Source organism: Lipophrys pholis (genome assembly GCF_963383615.2).
Source record: "Lipophrys pholis genome assembly, chromosome: 3".
Classification (NCBI taxonomy): Eukaryota; Metazoa; Chordata; class Actinopteri; order Blenniiformes; family Blenniidae; genus Lipophrys; species Lipophrys pholis.
This window is the reverse complement of record NC_137627.1, coordinates 32268566-32289130: the sequence shown is the minus strand read 5'-3', so window position 1 is coordinate 32289130 and position 20565 is coordinate 32268566. Positions and strand designations below refer to the sequence as shown.

Below are 20565 nucleotides of genomic sequence, written 5' to 3'. Positions count from 1 at the left end.
GTGGGGGGGTGCAGATGAGAGTAAAGGGGGTGAGAGGAAGGAGAAGGAGGGGATCATGAAGGGGGTCTCAAGGAAAGCGGTGGAGAGGCATGAGTGGGAGGACGAGGAGGAGGAGGAGGAAGGGGGAGGAAGGGGAGGAAGGGGAGGAAGGGGTGACGCTCGAGGGGAAATAGAGGAAGGGAGGGGGATGAGTAGTATGTGGAGGATGGGGGGGTGGGGGGGGGGGGGGGGGGGGACAGAGGCGGAGCTGCAGACAGGATCCCCCGCCCTCGCGCTCGTCCGCGAGACCCTCGCAATTACCTGTTTCACCAGAACTGATGCGAGCGCGAGTTGGCGAGCACATGTCACGTTGGGAGAAGAGCCAAAAGTGAAGTGAACTGCGTTTCCAGCGAGGACAGACTGATTTAACCCACCTCTACAAAAAAAAAAGAAAGAAATTCACCAAGTGTTTCTTCTCTTTTTTTCCCTTCCTTCCTCTTCTTCTTCGTGTGAGGATCTTGTGAGAAGGATGCACTTGTTGTCCGCCAGCTGCGTGTGCGCCCTGACGCTCGCCTCCGCGCTCCTGTGCCAAGGTAAGCCATTGTCTGCTTCTAACCGGCCGCCAGCCGGCAGGTAGGACGGACAAGTCCCCGCTGTCACCCTCCTACAACTCCCAACTCCGCTCTCACACCTCGTTTCGACCACCAATCTCGCTGCTTCCAACTCACAAGTTGTATTTTACAAACAAACAAACAAACAAAAGCTAATTTCGTGTGGCTGCCCTTGATACATGAGTGCAAAATATTTGCCTTTTTTTTCCTCTTTCAAAAGTCATATTTACTGGTATTTAACGTAAAAACCTTAAATGATACTATAGATGCATCATTTAAAAAAAAAAGTAATCACATAAAGTAGTTTCTTAAAACTCCGCTCATTTCATTAAAAAGGTTTATGGTTTAATCTGCACTCACGCGAATTTTAAAAGTGAGCTTAGACGGTGTACGAACTAATTATGTGCTTATTGTGCTGATGTGAGCTCACCACATGCATGATGTCACTGTGGCTCATCGTTTGTGTGCGTGTGTGAGTACGCGCACGCGTCTGAGTGCGCGCTCGCGTGCCTGTGCGTGCGCTTCCTCTTGTTAAGGCAGGCTGTTGATCTGAATGATGCTGCGTTCACATCCTGTATGATTTATTGTAATTATGGGCTGCCTCTTCAAGGTACTGAGGGGTGGGGGTGGTGGTGGTGGTGGTGGTGGGGGGGGTCTCCTGACAGGCTCCTCTCTGGCAATTACACCTTTAAGATGTTGGGCTGTTGTAATGGGCCGCTTGACTTACTGCTTCCAAGTTTCTGCAAAGAAATTTGTACTTTTGGGTGTGATAGAAGAAGCAGCAGCTGTATTTTTAAAAAGGGGTGATTTTGAATCGATTGCTGTTTAAGAGGGTTGTTTTCCTCCTGAGACTGTCTTTAAAAAAGAATAAAAGTCTGTGTGCGGTATCGACAGGGGGTGTATACGAAGACGTCCATATTGTCTGCTCAGTCAGGCCAACAGGTAGCTGCACCACGTGCTCCCCTCACTCAGCAGAGCCTTAATCTGGAAGTCCTTCCTCGGATGGGAGAGGGGCGGAGAGGTGGATCCGGCTCTGTTGCTCTCTTTTCACCCCGTCACACCACGGCGGTGCGTCTTGTTGTGAATTAGTGGCACGCAGCACCTATGTCGGGCTCAGGTGCTGTGTGTTTGAGAGGAAACGAATGGCTCCTTTTGAGGGGGGGGGGGGTTCGCACCATCGTGCCGCTGCAGTGCCGTGTGCTTGAGACCAGAGGAGAGTGCTCTGAGTTGGTAATGAGGTTAGACTTTATGGTCCGCACTGCTGTATGCTTAGCTGACACGCTGCCTGAGTGATGGTCAAAACATGTGTGTTTGCTTACACAGCAGATGGTGGAAGGACCGAGGAGGGAAACAACTAAGTGAACAGAAACCCTTTTTAGGACCAAATTTGTTCAATGTGTTTGTGTGTGTGTGTGTGTGTGGGGGGGGGGTATTATTGAGTCTTAGATTTACAATAAAACTCCCATCAATACCTTTATTAAAACTAAAACAGCACTGGTGTTTCAATGATGAAGCAGAGGAAACCAGATTCCCCAATTACTCTGGGAAGAAATGCTCTTGGAAGATGCATCTGTCTTCTTCTTTTTTTGTTCACTCCCTTGTCTCCACCCTTCCCCCACCACCACCACTGCCACCCTACGTGCCCCCCAACCCCTCCTTAACAGGCAGGCAGCTCTCGGTGTCACAGCTGGTATTACTTGTCAGGCAAGTGGGGCTCTCCCTTCTGCTAATGGACTAATCTCTCACAGGGGTCACCCAATTTCACCTGAGATAGATTCACTCTCCCTCCTTTCATCTTTAACTAGGTTATGTCAAGACTTGTCCCGTGAACGTAGTGATGTTAATGCACGGGGGGAAAAACACTAAAAAAAGAGAGAGAGAAGGGAGTGCTTTAATTGTATGTTTGGGACACGTGTAAGACTTTGCTCGCCCGTTGATTTGTGCGCTTGTGCACGTCTCGTCTTGTTTAAAAGCGTTTTTATTTTTCCCTCTTCGTGTCTGAAGACTGCTGGTGTTTGTCTGCTTTTTGAAAAGAGATTTCTTTGTGACTTGCAAAGTATTGTATACCTTCATGCAAAATTCAGAAGCACTCATAACAAGTTTGGCAGCTCAACTGAAAGATGGGTTTTTGAATAAAAATGCAGTACTCCAGTTTCTGCAATCGCTTTAATATTTAATCCCTTCAAGTAGTTAAAGTTGGGTGCCAATACTTTTGAGTTTGTTGACCATATTTGGCTAATGGCTAACTGGCCATGTCGGGAAACATGTGTCTCCACTGAGCAAACTCAACGCTGGAAACACTGCAGAGTCTAAATAAATTAACTGCGCTGCAAAACACAAACAACCTTACATCTTAAGCTAACAAACTACAGCAGATCTCCCATTAATCCACGCTTCAATTCACTTATTATAATAGAAGGGCTAAAAGAACGCTCCCAAACGTGATATCTATAAAAGCCATTATCCTGCTGGATGCTTAACCCAAATTTGGAAGCTCGTAATGTCTCTCAACAGGCTCTGTAGGACTCTCGGCGCTGCATGTGGAGGGAAAGCGTGAAGTGGGATCCTTTGTAGCGTCGTCCACTTGTGTTCTTTGTGCACGAAAAAGACCACAGTGTATAAAAAAGGGAGACAAGATGCTGTTATGAAAAGCACAAAGCAAGGCAGATGTTGGTCTACGTGTGTCTTGATGGGATCCATAAAGAAAAGAGGGGCCGTTCAGACAGGCGAGGTCGTACTGTAAATTAGAGCAGCATTAGGGTGGAGAGCCTGGTGTCACTTCTCATCACGGGGGGTGCAGAATTCCTCATAGCGCCCCTGGCAGCAGCACTTTACAGCTGCGACGTTAGCATCATGCTAAACAACTACTGAAATGTGGACCTCGGTTATAAACCACCCAAATATTACAAAAAAAAAAAAAAAAAAGGCTGGGAGGTTTTGTGGGGTGACGTGAAACTAAAAATAACCCGAGGTCATGATGAAATTTAAATGTGGAAGTTACAAAGTCTTTGATGTGGAGCAAAAGACTAAAGCGTGGGGTTTTATAGCCAAACTGCGACTGGGAGAAGGCCGGATTGGAGTCGATCATTAACCCGCTCCACTTGTGTGGGAGGAGAAAGCAGCTTTAGACAGGACAGTCTCTCGGAAAAACAGGCCGGTGCATCGGCTTGTCCCCAGAGAAATCACGCTTGTGGCATGTGCATCTTTACCATATGGTGCACCGCCCGGGGCCCGCTCATATACTGCGGGCTGACATTTTTAAAGTGGAGCAACCTGGAATCCTGAAAGAAGAATCTAATGCACCGATGTGAAACTGTGATATGTGATGCAAGAGTTCATAATAGACGTGTAGCACTGTTTTCATTTGGTCTTTGTCTGCTCTGTACCAACCACACTGTGAGTTTCAGCGGCACACACCCACACTGGCTCTTGTTTTTTTCTCCTCCCCCAGCAGGACACTGAACAGGTGGAGGAGTGTTGGTTTTTTTGGGCCGTGAAGGGAGGAGGAGGAGGAGGAGGAGGAGGAGGAGGAAGAGGGAGGGAGGGAGGTGGGTGGATGGGGGGTTTCTTTATGATACCAGTTTGTGTGTACAGTTGTTGAAAGAACAGTTTGTTCCAATCACTCACGTTGAGCTTAAGTTAACAGATTCAGTGTCATTATTGGACTTGCCGTTTTGAAAGAGCTCTCTTTAAAAAAAAAAAAAAAATGTTTTGTTTCGAAAACCTCATTGTTAAAAGTCACCTTTTTTTGTGAGACTAAATTTAGTGAGCTGGAAAAAAAACAACATATGAGACACCACATGAACATGCTGAGTTTCCTACATGTCAGAGGAAGCGATTGGACTCGTGGAGCCGGGAGATGTACGAGTGGCTTTGGCTTGGGAAAATGAAAGGACTTGGGTGGCAAAAGTAATCACTCTCTCAGGCAATGACTCAGTGAGAATAAAGCTCTTTTGTTCGCCTGTGACACTTTTATACACAGGATTATCACTAAAACAGCAGTAAGTGAATTTTAATTACAATTCACTGATTGGCTGGCCTCACATTTAAAGGCAGAGTGGGAGACATATTCACTTTTTAATCATCTCTGTTAGAATTATTTTTTTACATTTTTGATTCTAGCTTCATTCTAGCGAGCAAGTGGAGAAACATTGTTGAAACGCGACACTTGTCTGACACTTTATGCCTACTATAGTGTAAGAACACATTTAAATGGATCCTTATTGTGTTTCGACAAGTAGACCTCGCCATCCAGAGCTTCTTTCCACGTGGCACGCCGGTTTGTTGCTCTGCCATGCAAAGTAATGGTTTATTTGTTATTCAAGGGGAGGGACTAGAGTCCCATTGTTTCAGGCATAAAGAAAGACTTAACAACACGAGAGTGATGGCTGTGCTATGCAGTGGTGCTTCTTTCTTCATGCAGGAATACCCCCATTGAAATGCATGAAGCCATCCTTGGTTTCGGTGAAAGACGAACGGCACTCTGAAATTGGGCGGCCCTTGTTTCAGGGACACAAAAAAAGTGAGCTTGTTTCTGCCTTTTGTCATTGACGCATCCCCCGGCTTTCACTGGATTCCTGTGGACTCCCGCCGACTGTATTGTGAGGCGGGCTCTTTTTAAACAAATGAGTGTATGATAGCGACTTCTTGCTCCCGCTCCTCTCTTTGTCATTAATATGGAACAGCACACACCCCGGAGAGGCCACAGAGTAGCTGATGCCGGTCCCCGCTCTTCACGTGTGCAACCTGACTGGGGGAGAAGCATCTCTGCTCCATATGAAAAGCCCGTGGCCACACCCAGTCCCTACCAGGGCCTGGAGCTTTGTTCAAACCCTCCATTAGAGTCATTGCTCTGTTTAATGAATCCTTTTGACTGGCCTTCATTAATTATTCGGAGCCCGAGCCTCTCGGGAATAACCTGTGAGGGGTGCGTGGACATGTGAATAGGGAACCGCTGTGACCTGGGTTTTTGTGTGACCTTGTTTTTGTAAATTACACTTAATTAAGTTCTTTTCCTCATTAAAATCTTACAGATAAAACAAAGACAAAGCAGTAGCTTGAGAGTGCTGACAGCACATGGGAGTGCCAGCAGCAGGGACTCTCACAGAGCCAAGAAAGGGTCAACGGTGAACCTCTGATATATATATATATGCCTGAACTCACATGAAGTGATTATTTCTGCCTCTTTATGAGAGCCCATTGAAAAGACAGGAGGCTGCTGCGGTACCAAACCTTTATTTTTGACTTCGTCTGAGGTTCGGGGGAGTCACGCAGGTTGACACAGCTTTTGTGGAAGAGGTGAAACATTCATTTAAAGCCTCGGGCCAACTGATAAAATGACACCCGAGTTTTGTCTTTGCATTCATTTCTGAATCACCCTCTGTTGGATTCAAAGGCCCATTTCGCAACAGTGGGAAGTCACTCTATTCATCCTGACAGTGTTTAGCAGTTTTTCATTCATGAAACATCGCGCTGCTCCGTGTCTCGTCCCGCCCTTGGGACTCAACAGAACAGTTTTGTGTCTGCGTTTGACCTCAGCATTCACATTCTTGCCATTCTGAAAGCTGTTTCTTTGTGTTGTGCTGATGTCCACCATCCTTCCTTCACAGACTGCTGCAGCAGGCTGCAGTGCCCGAAGCGATCTTTGATTATATGCTGCTACGGTTGAACTTGGAGGAGACAGGAGTTCTCATTCAGGGAGATTCTCTTTTCACAGGGGAGAGCGAGAGTATATCACTACACGGAATTAAAAGACCATCATTCCGGTAGTGTCCAAGAAGCAAACAAGATGAAAAATTAAATGGTTATAGCAGACCCCTGGGTCATCAATCCATCAGTACATTTGAGACTCCCTTCCAGCAGCTTCTTATAGCGGTATAGAACACGTTGCCTGAAGAAAATGCACGTACGAGTTCTCTTTAAATTCCAGGTTCTGGTAGGTTTTCAGGCTATTTTCTGAAAATAGCTGCTATCTGGTTGTTAAACGTTCTCTCGTCACGGATTTCAAGCTACTTTTTGGTATAAACTGCCACACAGAACTCCTTCTATTTTTGCCAAAAGTTCACAAAAAACATTCAGTTCTTCATTTGGGAGAAGAAAAAATAAAAGTCCTTACAAATGCAACTCTTCGGGATTTTTTTTGGTCACAATGAAACACAAATGCAGTAAAATCACTCATTGAGAACCGATTCAAGAAAGCTGCAACACCACAAAGACACATTTTAATGTACAAAAGATAGGATAAGAATCCTTCAAAACCAATGATTGGATCAAATAAATAAAAATGAACAGTGGAAATATATACCTAAAAATAATGTAAAAAACCTGGGAACACTTAGGCTAAAGTAAACAATTTAGGTATTTAGTCCCCCCCAAAAATTGGTTAATTGAAATGCGCAGCCACATGAATTAGGAGTACTTATTTCCTTCTAAAAGCCAGATCTATTTACATTCCAGTCTTCGAACAGTTAAGACTTCATGTCAGGCCTCAGGGCATGTACTTCCTAATGAGGGAACTGTTAGAAGACCTACGATTAAGTGCACAGAAATGCAATAGTCACAGCACATTACAGATTGTTACTCAAAAACTGTCTTGTTGCAGGCTAAATCACCAGGGGTAGCACCACTATTTTCTCACATCCAACTTGAGGTTTTTATCATAGGAAGTGAAGTGGTGGCTTTTGTTCACGTGGTAATTACCCCGACAAGCGCTGGTGTGCCCGATGCAGGATGTGTTCGAGATGTTTCCGGATAAAAAACGCTGTTAAAGCATTCAGCCGTTCAGCTGCGAGACCTAACGCAAAGGGTGAAGAGATGCTTGTCTGATAATTGGATGCAATACTTAGTTTTCTAATGGGACACTGTAAAGGGTCGGTGAACGGACAACTCGTCCATGTGATTCCGGACAACTCGTCCAATACAATTTATTTTAGCATTATTGATTTGAAGGATTAGATTTCAAATTATATTTGACACATTTGGAAGGATTATCAAGTATATTGGACACAAAAACATAAGATATTAAGTATATTTGACACAAAAACATTAACATTGGCAGCTGCCCAGAGCGCAAACTCAACAGGGGCAAGAAATGTATTTCTGAAAGCAAATAAGCCGTAAAGTTAAAACGCCGCTTCATAGAGGACGGCTTTGAGTGATGCGTTCAGTTGCACGTTAACATGTCGCAAACTGGCCTTCCGACATGTTAACGAGCTGCGGTGCTCAAACAGTAGCGACGTTACATGCTTTTTCAGCATTGTTGATTTGAAGGATTGAATTTCAAAGTACAGTCACTGTGCACGGAGAGGTATTTAACTGTTAACACACCTTAATGTGCGGACAACAGACTGATCTTCCTCGCCGACAACTTTGAGTGATGTGTTCAGGTGCATCACGTAAGAGCGCCTTCCAACACAATAACGAGCTGCGGGGCTCAGACAGTAGCGACATTGCATGTTAAACATCATTAAAATATGACTGATAAGTCAGAGCCGGAACGTATCAATTAGAAATAATATGGAAAAGTACATTGTACAGGATTGTCCTCTGAGGCTGCTGTCCGTGGACGAGTTGTCCTACAATCTAAAGCAGGGGTCTGCAACCTTTATGACCAAAAGAGCCATGTTTGTCACTTTCCACCAAATAAAATTTAACTGGAGCCGCAAAACACGTTTAATAATAATGCATGTTTTTTTTTTTCTTGACACTCAAAGACGCTTTACATTGCATTATTCATTCACTCCATACTTGATGGTGGTAAACTACGTGCATAGTCTCCGCTGCCCTGGGGCAGACTGACGGAAGTGAAGCTGCTAATCTGTGCTATGAGCCCCTCCGACCACCACAAACTACTCACACTGCATTTGCAGTTTAGGGTTCAGTATTTTGCCCAAAGACACTTCTGCATGTAGACAGGCAGAGATGGGAATTAAACCTGCAACCTTCCGATTGGGAGACGACCGCTCTACACACCGAGCTCTTTTTTCCCCTATATTTCTAAGGTTATTTTTTCTAGAAATCCTAATCCTGTAGTTTCAGTTTTCAATGTATATTTCTCCATTTCCTGTGGTTTTAGCTATTTTCCCCCTATTTTATGTGGTGCCTTTTATAAAAGCTCTTTTTAGCCGAGAGTTATGTCTTTTTGGAAATGACTTTGTGTGTGTGTGTAAATAAAATGAAAACAAGACAAAATGTTAGGGATGTCCCGATCAGATCGGTAGATATTGGATCGGGGCTGATATTAGTGATTTGTGAGCGACAAATGTGGCAAATCCAGCCGATCACCCCGCCGATCTAAAAAAAAAACAAAAAACCGCAGTCCGCAACGTCACCTAATAACCACAACAATCACGGACTAGAAGCTCCGGTCGAGCTGCAGAAGCTAGAAGCAGGCGGAGCGGGTTCATAGACCTATAAAACTAGAGTTATATATAGGGGTTTATGTGCAGAAGTCTACTTCTAAATTTCTATGTGGTCTGTCTTCTTCTGCTTTTTTTATTGTATTTGGTGAGTCACAGCGCCCCTAAAGGCCTGGCATGTGTACTACATGCCCTGAAGCCTGGTGTTGAGCCGTGTTCATAGTGAGGTGTGGACGGTTTTTTGGGAGAAGGCCAGGGAGGGAAAAGATCGTTTTTCCGTCGTGTGGATGTACCCTCAGTTTACAACAACTATAGAGAAAGAGAGGAATTTTGATTCAATAAGTGAGTTTTACAATAATTTCTAGCTAAACAAAGCTTCTGCAAATAGTGCTTTTAGCTTCAGACACCTTAGTTGCTCCAAAAATTGACTATTGAGTATATTTGCAATAGCAATGTGAGTATCGGATCGGGAAAGTATCGGTATCGGCCGATACTAAATTCTGAAAAATCGGATCGGTATCGGGAGCAAAAAAGTGTGATCGGGACATCCCTATCAAAATGTATATTTAGGTATAATTTTGTGAAAGCTTCATAGAACCACTGCAGAACTTCTGCAGTGGTTCTATGAAGCACTGCAGTGGCCCTTCTGCAGTGCTTCATAGAACCACTGCAGAAGGGCCAAAGAGCCACATGTGGCTCCAGAGCCGCAGGTTGCAGACCCCTGATCTAAAGGGTTAAATAACCTTGTGTTCCTGGGTACATTTCCATTACGCATCCCACTTGTGCAATTTAATGATCCGCTTCAGTGTTCCTGTTCCTTTAATGCAAATACTTGAACATGTCTGGCTCTGATTGCAGTGTGACTGCAGGGTGGGAACAGGTAAAAAAAAAAAAAAGCACCACCTGGAATGTCAAATAGATCACCTATGACTTGCATTGGCCCCTGAGACAGGCAGTGTATAGGGTGAGGATGAATTTTGAAGAGTTTAATTTGGAAAGATGAAGGAGTCGTCACCCATTATGCCGCCATTCATTTTCTCCTCATACAAGTCGAGATACAGAAGAGATGACACATCATTTCCTCGTGTAATGATAGTGATTTCACTCCCAATATTCAGGGTCAGACAAAAACAAAAGTGACAGAGAAAAACGAGTGGTAATTTTTTGTTTTTTTGGTGTAGCGAGCATAAGTTTAGGACATGAAGGGTGAAGCAGGCTGGATTTTCAGCTCTTTTGCGAGGAAATCTCAGGATTACCTGTGGTACTGCAGCGGGCCTGCCACGGCACGCTCGTCCATAGCCGTATCCACAGTGGCACCACAGTCCCACTTTGTATTTAATGGCATATTTTCTTTTTTTACAGAGAGCTTGCATTTCCCAGCAGGTTTCTCGTAATTGGACAACTTCGTTACCTTTTTGCTGAAGGCTACATAGATATCATGCTCGAGTGAAGACATTCCTTGTTGTAATGTCTTGTGTTGAATGCATTTCCATATCTCAGGTCATTACGTCTGCTAATACGCATGTTCTCTCTATTAATACACGAAGAATGTGAAGGCAGTTGACAAGCTTTCTTTTTTTATTTTTTGCAGTTTACAAAAGTACGATTATGAGGTTTAGGATGGTTGTGACGATGTGGATGATAATGTTTATATTTCATTTGTGTTTTACAAAGTGTTTTGGCGACTCAGCTAAATTTAGCACGCTAACGCTTGGTTAACTGACATGTTTTCACATTGTTACCATCAGAAAGACCTTCTAATCATCTATTCAAGAAGACTTGATGAAATCTCAATATTCTTGGAACTAAACATATATTAAAGAATGCATACATTGAAGTAGTTTCACAATTTAAAATCTTTTTTGAAACCTGCATTTGAACCTTGTTTTTTGATCAAGGCAAAATTAAGTGTACATGTGTAACTACATAACCACAAAGATTATATAATGATCTTTGAGCAGTTTTAAAATGTGCGCTTTCCGCTCTGCTAAAAGGCTATGATGATAGAGTAATGAGCATTAAAACCACAGAAGGGACTGAAGCAGCAATAATGTATTAATGGCCAATAACGAGCAACTTCTAAATAATGTAATGAAATACCAAAGGTTCTTTTACAACCATAATTAAAAGAAAGTTCTAATGGCACTTTATGATAATGAAACTGAACAAAACCTGCAAAAAACTTGTATCGCCAAGAAATGCAGCCTTATTTATATATTATTCCAATTTTATGTAATAGCTACTATATTAGATTAATTAGCAAAAATATTATTGCTATTAGACTATTGTGAAGTTATTAGATTAGATAATTGGCTTTATTACATTTAAAATGGGCAGAATTATTCCATTATTGGCAGGTGGCATGTTATTGGACATTATTACATTATTGGTTGTGACAGAGACTCAGAGCAAAAAGTTTTTTGTTTATTAGAATTAGATGCAATGAAAAAAAATGCAATAATCCTTTTCTGTAATGTCAATAAGCTGATTTGCAAAAAGCACCGGGCACTTTAGTACTAAATGGAAATAAATCTGCGGGCATTTGATTATTAGTCTGATCTGTCATGATGATGATGATGATGATGATGCCTTCTGGAACAAATATGTCAATTCCTGGTCTGAGTATTTTTAATGTCGAGAAACCCAGAGCTGGGTTTTTTTTCTTGTTTTGGTGAGTCATTTCTGAGAAAATACAGAAAGTAAACACCACTTGAAGTTTTGTGATGAGACAGATCAGGACGACAAAGATATTGAATCTTAGAGGTAAAAAAAAAAAAAGTAAAAAAAACAATAAAAAACCAGCAGATCACAGAGGAAAAGCTGGAGCCATCAAATGTTCAATCCGCCTTCTGTCTCTTGAGACATGCCACTGAAAACTACAAAGTATGAGACAGATAACAGTTGTCAACTTCGGTCATGGCTGTCTCACCCAGCGGCTTTCAGAGATATTTTTAACCCCTAAAGGGTGCATCTTCATACCGACCAACCTGCGCCGATCGAACCCCTCCTGGGGGGGGCTGAAAGCACTCTAAAGTTGCATATTTACAGATACTGGCACCACGAGGATTAGGTTTGTTTAAACGTGCACAGCCCAGGTATTCCTGATTATCAGAGGTGTTTTGGTTCGGCTGCGGTTTGCAGGGCTCTCGGGGGAGCTTCCGCCCTGGAGCTTTTTGTCTGACCCTGCAGTCGAAGCAGCTCATTGCTTCAGAGGACTTTTTGAACAGCGTGTTGACTCAGTGTGCTTGCAGGGGGAACATTCCCATGGAGACTTTCAGTGTTGAGCTCTTTAGGCCACATTGCAGTTATTTTGAACATCTTTAAGCTGCAGAAGAGATGCTACCATGTTTTTTTAGGGTTGTTTTTTTGGGGGGGCTTATTGACAAGGTTTGTCTTCTTTTTTTTTTTTTTCTGGTGAGTTTGACTGTTTCACTGGTGCAGCACAGACAGATCTGCAGGGCTTTTTCCCCTCTTGTTTGCAATGTACTACACAGACCAGGAACCAGTAGGGAAGTGGTTAAAGAGTGCGGCTGCTGGGCGGACGGTTAAAAGCACTTACCTTGATGTATAGCTTCTCCCCATGTCTTGATGGTTGTAGAAAATGTAATAGCCACTCTTAATGAAATTATTATGCCTTGAAGGTCCTGTGTACCCAAGATGACGGTGACATATGCGGGACTGTATAAACTAAATGGTTATCTCATCTTACAGAAACAAAAGATGCAAACAGAAGAGCAAAATTGGGTTTGTTGTGACAGTTTTATCTGGCATGTGTCTTTTGAGGGTGGCGGGGGGGGGGTAACACTATTAGTGACCTTGCTCTGACAAGAGATAAATCCACTTTTTTGGATATAAGTGAATTTTATCGGCCACAAGCAAACAATTTCTCCTTTCAAAGTGTCCACGGATTCCCCATGCGCACAAACCCAGCTTGAGGCCTTTGGTGTTCACATGAGTCGAACCTTGCAGCCAAATCGCACTCACACGCATCATCTCGCCATGTAAATCTGAAAGTCCCGAAGTCGTAGGAAGATTCGGCGGTGTCAAAGCGCATGTTAATCTTCAGCCTTTCACAGCGCTCCATCAAAGCAGATGTTGGTCCGTGGGTATTAAATGTGTAACCACACAGATTTGATGTGCAAGCAGGTACATAATCCTTTGTATGTATTATCTGCATTCCATGTATTCCTCCCACCGCTCTGCGCTCTGTTTAGCCAGCAGAGGCTTTAGGACCCCCCTCGAGCCAAAAAGCCGAAGCAGGACACAATTTGAAAGCGTCATGCCCTCTTAATACCAACCAGGTTGTTTGCCTTATTGGAATGGGGAGCGCTGCCTGCTCCGTTTCACAGCGAAGGGTTAGAAGGTCAGCTCTGTCATTATGAGTGCACACTGGCGTACGCGACTCTTTGCCCAACTAATGCGAAAGTATCAGCCTCGCCGCGGCAATTACCAAAGATGAAAGCTACCGGAGCCATCTGCCGAACAAATGAAAATATGTACCTGTTAATCCTTTTGTGTTGTGTACAGTGTAAGAAGGCATACATTATCAATACGGAAAGGTAGGCGCCGTGCATCAAATTCAGACAATAGCACAGCTATTGCACATTTTTTTTTCCATTAATCATCCTTTTGTTGTTGGGAAAATATTAGTCTGCGTCTCACGTTGCATCTAATGAAGCACTTTAGGATCGATAAGTGGATGCATTCTTGTTTACCCACGTAGAAAGTGATGGGCTCCGGCCACATTTGTCTACTCCGCTTCCTTTTTTTTTCCACTGCTCTGCGTGTGGTTTTGTTGCCTTGATCCATCTGCCTTCATCTGCCTTTGGCAGCAGGTTTGATTGGTATCCTCGGGCACCACCTGAAACTGTAATATGGCCATACAGATAGTATAATAGTAAACACAACTGCTCCTCAAGGACCACGGCTCTGCAAATGTTCAAAGGGTTTCCTGCAGAGGGAGGGAAGGAGGGGAGGGCCGGGACTGGGTGGGGCCCGCCGCTCTTCCAGGAGAGGGGAGCAGCCGCCGTATAGACACAGACAGACAGACAGGCGCTGACTTGAACAAAAGCTGCTTGCAGTTGTGTAAACAGTGGAATCTGTCGTTGCCAGCTGGGCTAATATTTTAATATGAAATGAAGAGGTGGGGAAAAAAATCCCACTTCACTCAGTGTTCAATCAGTGAGAAGGTTCTTTTCTAAAGATGCTTTGTGGAATGTTCCCATATTGAACCTCCAGCAGGGTTTCATGTCTAAAACACGTGGAGCAGAAGTATCCCCACGAAAGCAGCATGTCAAACCGTTTCACGCTTGATGATCGACTGGGGGAAAAAAATTTAATCACCAACTGCTATTCTTAATGGATATTTAGTATCACTCGTTTCTCAAGCAAAAAAAAAAAAATAAGCAAGTTTCAGCTTATTTTCCTCTTTTGTATGATAGTAAAGTAAAATATCTTTGAACTACAGTTTTCATTATGTTTTGACATTTTATAGACCAAATGATTGTTCCAGTAAAGGAAACAAAAACTTTATGATTTGATTTATCAAGTTATAAAGAAATAAATAAGTAGATTCTGTGCAGGGCTCGTAATGAGTGTTGACTGTACCAACTGATCATACTATGTTAATTTTGTTGTTGTTTTTAGGAGTGTCTCGGTCTATAAAATGTCAGAAAATGGTTATTAGCATGCAGCTCAGTCTTCACAACTCAGATTGACGTCTGTCTCATTGACACGCGGCCTAAAGACATAAATTCATAAACAAAACAACCAATTCTGAGTTTAGAAATTTGACTTTTTTGGGGTTGTGGTGGTCTGATTAATGTCATAAAGCTTTAATCAGTGGCAATAATCACATTCAGTTCCTGGAGGATATTAATGACGTTGACCCCCATTGGATTTTGATGCCAGTGATAACAAATGATATTCCCAGTGTAATCCAGAGTCGACTCTTCCTCCTGAAGTATGTCCTGCTCCTGTAGGCGCCGGAGCTCCAGGCAGGCGAACGGGCTGGCAGCTTTATGGCTCGTGTGTCTGATGTGATGCCTTGTGGAGAGACTTGGTTAAAGCACTTTGATGTCAAGGAGGTTGTTTTGAATGTGTCAGGAATAATTTTAAAGCTGGCCGTTCACGCGTCTGTCCTTACACGGGTGGAAGCATGGGAACGTTTTAAGAACGTGAGATTTACATTCTGGCACTCAGATTTAGGGATATCAGTTCACCCTCCTCAGTAAATCATTAACGTTACTCGCTGCCAGCTTCATCGTGAGCGTCTCATCTTCTACATCTATTTTATTAGATGGTAAACAATTATTTTTGCTATCACTCGGCTGGATTTTTAGACCCTAATTGGACTTATTATACTCCTGTGTGAGTGCTGGAATGAAAGGGCCTGTAATTTTAATTATGCTGGCTAAAAATAGAGTTTTCAAACAGCGAGCCTCATCCTCTGAGAAACTGGATTCATCTGTGCTTCATCTAACACACGAAAACATCACCAGAGAATCACCCGTACAAACCACGTGATCAGGTGCCTGCTCTCAAGACAGACGCATCCAGCTGAACTGCTGTTCGGCCGTTTCAATATGGAGAAATCCAAAAACTGCATTACTTTACCGCCATTTAAGGCGGCTGTAATATACTCCTACTTATCCATCATGTAATACTAGAAGGACGGTGTGTGACTGGCTCCAGTTTCATTCCACAGTAGAGGAAAATAACTCCCAAAATATACAGCCAGTGCTTTATAAGAACTACCTTTAGCATATAGAGGACATCAGAGTCCTGGAAGTGATGATACATCCTCCCAAAGAGCTCTGATCTTAATATAATCAAGTCTGTGTGGGTCACCTGAAGAGATCTGAACTGGACTACAGCTGCAGAAAATGTGTGCTTGCTAATCCAATGTGTTTTGTAACAACCTCCATGCATGTCTCTGCAAACAAATAAAAATAAAGTAGCTGATGCTGCTTTGAAGACAATGGGTGGCAACATCAAATACTGATTTCTCTCCTGGTATTTCACTCTGCAAATCACATTAATGACGCACAACCCTGAAACTTTTGCACATATGGCAGGAATGACATCTGTAGCCAAAATGTGTTTCTTTAGCAACCCAGAAACAACTGGCAAAGTCCAACCCGAGATCAAAAATATGTCTTTGGATTTAAGATGCAGATGAACTTTTAGACCCCAAAAGACTCTCCGAAGTCTTTCAGCCGCCACAAGATTAACTACGTTAAATTCAAAGCCTCTGTGATTAGGAGCAGAGTTACATGCGGATGCAAAGCTCATCATTAGCATAGGCGAGCGGGACAAATTCAATAAAGGTTGTAGGATGCTCCAGTTTAATAAAGTTTGAAGGCTCCTCTGCGAATAAAAATGTTATCAAATTTGAATTACTCAGAAATAATTAGGAATGAATGACTGGCTTCTAATCACACATCTGAATTGACTGAATTGAGAGTTAATAGGCCAAAGCCTCTCCCTCCGCCACACAAAAGTAACCTTAAAATAAACTTATAAGCACATTTAATAGACTTTTCTGAGTTCTTCAAGTTCAGAAATGAGAGAACTGAGTTGCCATATTGACTACTGATGAGGGTGAGCGTGGAGTTAATTTTCAATTCTTTATGTGCATGGAAACAAAAGTAAAAATGTAATTATGTTAATATTGGAGGTGTCTTTGGGTTTGATCACAGTTTTACTATTTCTGGTAATAGTTCAGTGTTGGAAAAGGTTGAGTCTCTTAGATGAGTTGTTGTCTGATAAAAGCTGTCCTCTGAGAGAAATCTAATGGAGGAAACGTGTTGTCTGATCATTGCCTCATGTCAAAACCCTAACTGGGTGTTATCTACAGCGCCGACAGATTCAGGTTGGTGGTGCCCAGTTTTTTCCATTTTAATAGGTGGGAATGATTGGATAATCCTTTACAGGACATAAACCAGCGATTTGCTTGCAAGCTGGGCCTATTTTTAGGAAAAGGACTTTGAAGGTAGAAGGAAAGTGGTTATGTGGAGGAGGATTTAATATCCTTGGAGCTTCTTCTTTTTTTTTTTTTTTTTTTAAACAAATCCTTACTCGAGAAAAAGGGTCACTGTGGCAAAGTCAAGACTTGAAGATCCATTAGCTTTTGCTCGTGTCTGCTACTGAGGGGGAATTTAAAAAATCTCTCCAGTCCAGTCACTTGGGTGAGCTAATGCGAGGACTCCTGGAAACAGAAGAATGAAGTCATTGCCAAATGTTCGGAGCAGAGCTGCATTAGAAAGGGTTAATGGATAAGCAGGAAGCAGCGGGGCAGAGCTTTGTTAATGGCCTAATGTTGCCTTTAATGGTATGTCATTAATGGGAGTTGTTGAAGGACGTTGAGAGTCAAGATGGCGAGCGCTCCCATGATCTGTCCCAAGTCTGCCCACAGGCATCTCCCATCTCCGGGGTCCCGTGGCCTGTGCCCTACGAATACATAATTCACGACATAATGGACATGATTTCTGAGTGCACTTTACCACCTGATCGCTCCAGCCAGCTGCAATCTTAAGAGCTGTCCCTGCTCTCGTGCCGCTCATCTGCTGAATGCAATTTATGACGGGTTTTTACGGACGCACGTGTGGTCGAGTGTGCTGAGGAGAACATTTCAAAGACTAACGATCATGCCACGAGATCAATTTCTGGGAAACCTTATGGCAAGTCATTTAGAGTGATAATCACCCTTCTTGTAATGTGCTTTTATCTTCCCCATCTGCCTCGCTCAGAGAAAAACGTGGCAAAATGACTCCCGATACCGCCAATAATGTGAGCCATACATCAAAACGTTTGGCTTACCCTACATGTATCCTACATAGAAAAAGGTGAGCGCATGTTTTCCCCCCACTAATTGCATGGACACAGCTTAAGCTTTATGGTAATATTTATTCTGCCTGCAGCCGCAGCGCTGACAAAAACTTTTACAATTGTTAGTTTTGCTCTCTTTGCTGAAGTGTTGCTGACTAATTTGGGCTAAATCAAAGCCAAATTGTCTGCTTTGATTGTGCCGTCAGCATCTTGAGAGTGAGGCAGCAATTTAGAGTAACTTGAACATCATTTATTAAAATACTTGACAAAGGCACCCTTTTAAATTGTCCTCATAAATTCCCTCCCTAATCAAAAGGAGAAATGCACAGCATTCTTGTGTCTGTTGTGGTTTCCTGTAAATCTTTGTTGCGTCTCTTATTATCCGGCTTCAAAGTGAGAGTGATAGTTCATTAATAATGATGCAGAAAATCAGATTAAGTGTTTCTATACTCTTGGCTTTTAGATGTACTGATTCTCTGTGTCGCTCCGTTGGAGTTGTCTGGTGGAGATTAAGGGCGTGTATTTTTAACAATCTACCTGACAGTCCGAGGTCCATTTGGTTGCTGTTTTTCTCAATAATGGGAATAATGGGTCAAACAGCGTTGATGTGACAGCACGTTGAGCCATTCTAACTTCACTCTCAATTTAATGGAAGAGATCCACGATCTGAAACATCAAGAGGAAATATCTGTTTTTCTTCAATCCTTCATCTGAACAGGGTGAAGCAGAGTGAAAACAATGGTTCTTAATGGACCACAATGCATTGCATTCAGTGCAATCACAGGACACCCTTTGTTTTCAGGTGTAGTGAAGGGCCTGCTTTTTCCTTTGGGCTTATTTTGTCGGTGGCTGCGCTGCAGCAGCTGCAGTGTTTGCCCCTGTTACCTTGAGGCTTATCAACAGGTATTCTGGGAAATCGCAGACGCAAACATTGAACAATACTTTTAAACTAACCAGCACAATGCATGTCTGTTCAAAGACAATCAAAAAGGATGCGGGAAGTATCTAAATTCTCTTAATGGCGTTAACACTTTTAATTCTAGCTTGTCACACCTGACAGGATGGACATACTTCTTACAACCAGAACTCCCAGATAACAAAAAAAAAATTAATAAAACTATATGCTACTCCTCACAGTCCCCCCCAGGTCTTCCTCTGATCAGTTTCCCCAGCATGATGCAGGTAAAATGAGCCTCTCATTACTGCTAAAAACACACAAATATATTAAATAACTGCAGATACAGGTGCACACAGTTTAAATATAACCAGACAGTCTATGGCCAGTGGGTTACATAGTGTATTTTCACCATTTTAGAAACCGGATCAAAACGCTTAGAAAATGTCACGCAATTACAACAGCTGCTGGTTTGGGGGCGCTGTCGTCTGAAAACAAACACTGACCAGAGAGTAAGTAAAGAAGAAATACAGCTCATTAATTGGTCCGAACCGAAACCGGAAGTCCCCCCACTTTGGCCCGTGGTGGCTAGGCTAGTTAGCTCATGGCTAATGGGTAGCCACAAACAACTGTGACATATAGTCTTAAGACCAGATATCAATAAACGTCTTCCTCTCTACTTCTTCCTCTCTACTCCACGTCTGAACGCGAGATATTTTTTAACTTTTTCATTCTGCATCTGCTTCTTCTGATTCGCGAGGTTAGCTTTGTTTCTTTACTACCCAGAATGCATTGCGCACTATGTCACGTCCTCTCACCCTGCCTGCTAGAAAGATCGTTTGTGAACAAACCGAGGTCGATGTTTTCAGGGGGACCAGAGATCTTCGGAGATTCAATGGTTTAAAAGTCTTCATAATGTTAAATTTCATTGATAGCAGAGCCAGCAATTTAAAATATTTGTCAAATTTAGCATCAAACAGAAAAACCAACAGAAACTGTCATTGAAAATATCCAAAAGGGATCATGGTTTTCAATTAAAAAAAAAAAGCTTCTCTTGTTGTTTATTTGATTAGAAATAGGTGTCAACCCACTAATGGATTAAAAATCAAAGACTTTTCTTTGATAGCATGCTGTTTTCTTCAGTAAGTAGCAACAAGTAGCATAATCCTCCTGAAAGCAAACTGAACGATTCCCTCCTTCCTCAGCGCCGCTCTCGTTCTTTGTCCTCTCGTCTCTATCCCTGACGAGAGGCAGAAGCAGCAACCCGATCCCCCAGCAGCACGTCTGCACAGGTACCCTACCCTCCTCGGGACGACTCTGAAACCAGAGAAAATGGAGCCAACATTTTCAGTCACAAGGCAACAATAGGCAGCTCGACAGGTGAGACTGCGGGCGATGCATTAGCCCCGCTCCTGCCTGCTGCGGTCCGTGGGTGTAGACCACACATGATGCAGAAAATGAACACTGTTTTCTTTGCTCCGGGCCTGGAGGAGGAAGCGTCGTTTGCGCTCGAAAATATATACATTTTGGACGCTGCATGCTATATCTGGCGGGCGGAGTGTGAGGCAGGTATTCATTTCTCGGGAGGTATAAAGAAGTTTGAAGAGCCCTTGTGACGCTTTACTCCGCTATGTCTCCGCATTCGTAGTTTTTGTTAAACCTCTTACATGCACATTAGAGCTTAGCCAGATTTTTTTCTTTATTCCTGAATAACATGCAGAATTATCTTGAAATTGTGTGATTGGGTGTTTTGTTTGCCAAGCATGAATGCTTTTGTTGGCTTTGGAATACAGCAGTCTAAAAATGTGTACATGCAGCTGGGGTGAAGAAGAGGAGCCATTATGCTTAATAGACTCAGACTAATAATACTGTGTGTTGTACACTCAACATAATT

At 42.9% G+C, this 20565-nt stretch overlaps 1 protein-coding gene across 2 annotated transcripts in view; it reads left to right on the top strand.

The window, feature by feature from the left end:
* Window positions 1-235: 235 nt before the first annotated feature.
* Window positions 236-20565, top strand: part of LOC308107491 (CD166 antigen homolog) — a 53326-nt gene continuing 32996 nt past the window's right edge. The window contains exon 1 of one of the 2 annotated variants that reach the window (XM_080459840.1): window positions 236-572. In XM_080459840.1, the coding sequence (XP_080315966.1) occupies window positions 509-572 (64 nt within the window). In that variant the 5' untranslated portion in view covers window positions 236-508. The remainder of the gene's footprint in view (window positions 573-20565) is intronic. The other variant, XM_080459841.1, reaches the window with a different exon arrangement.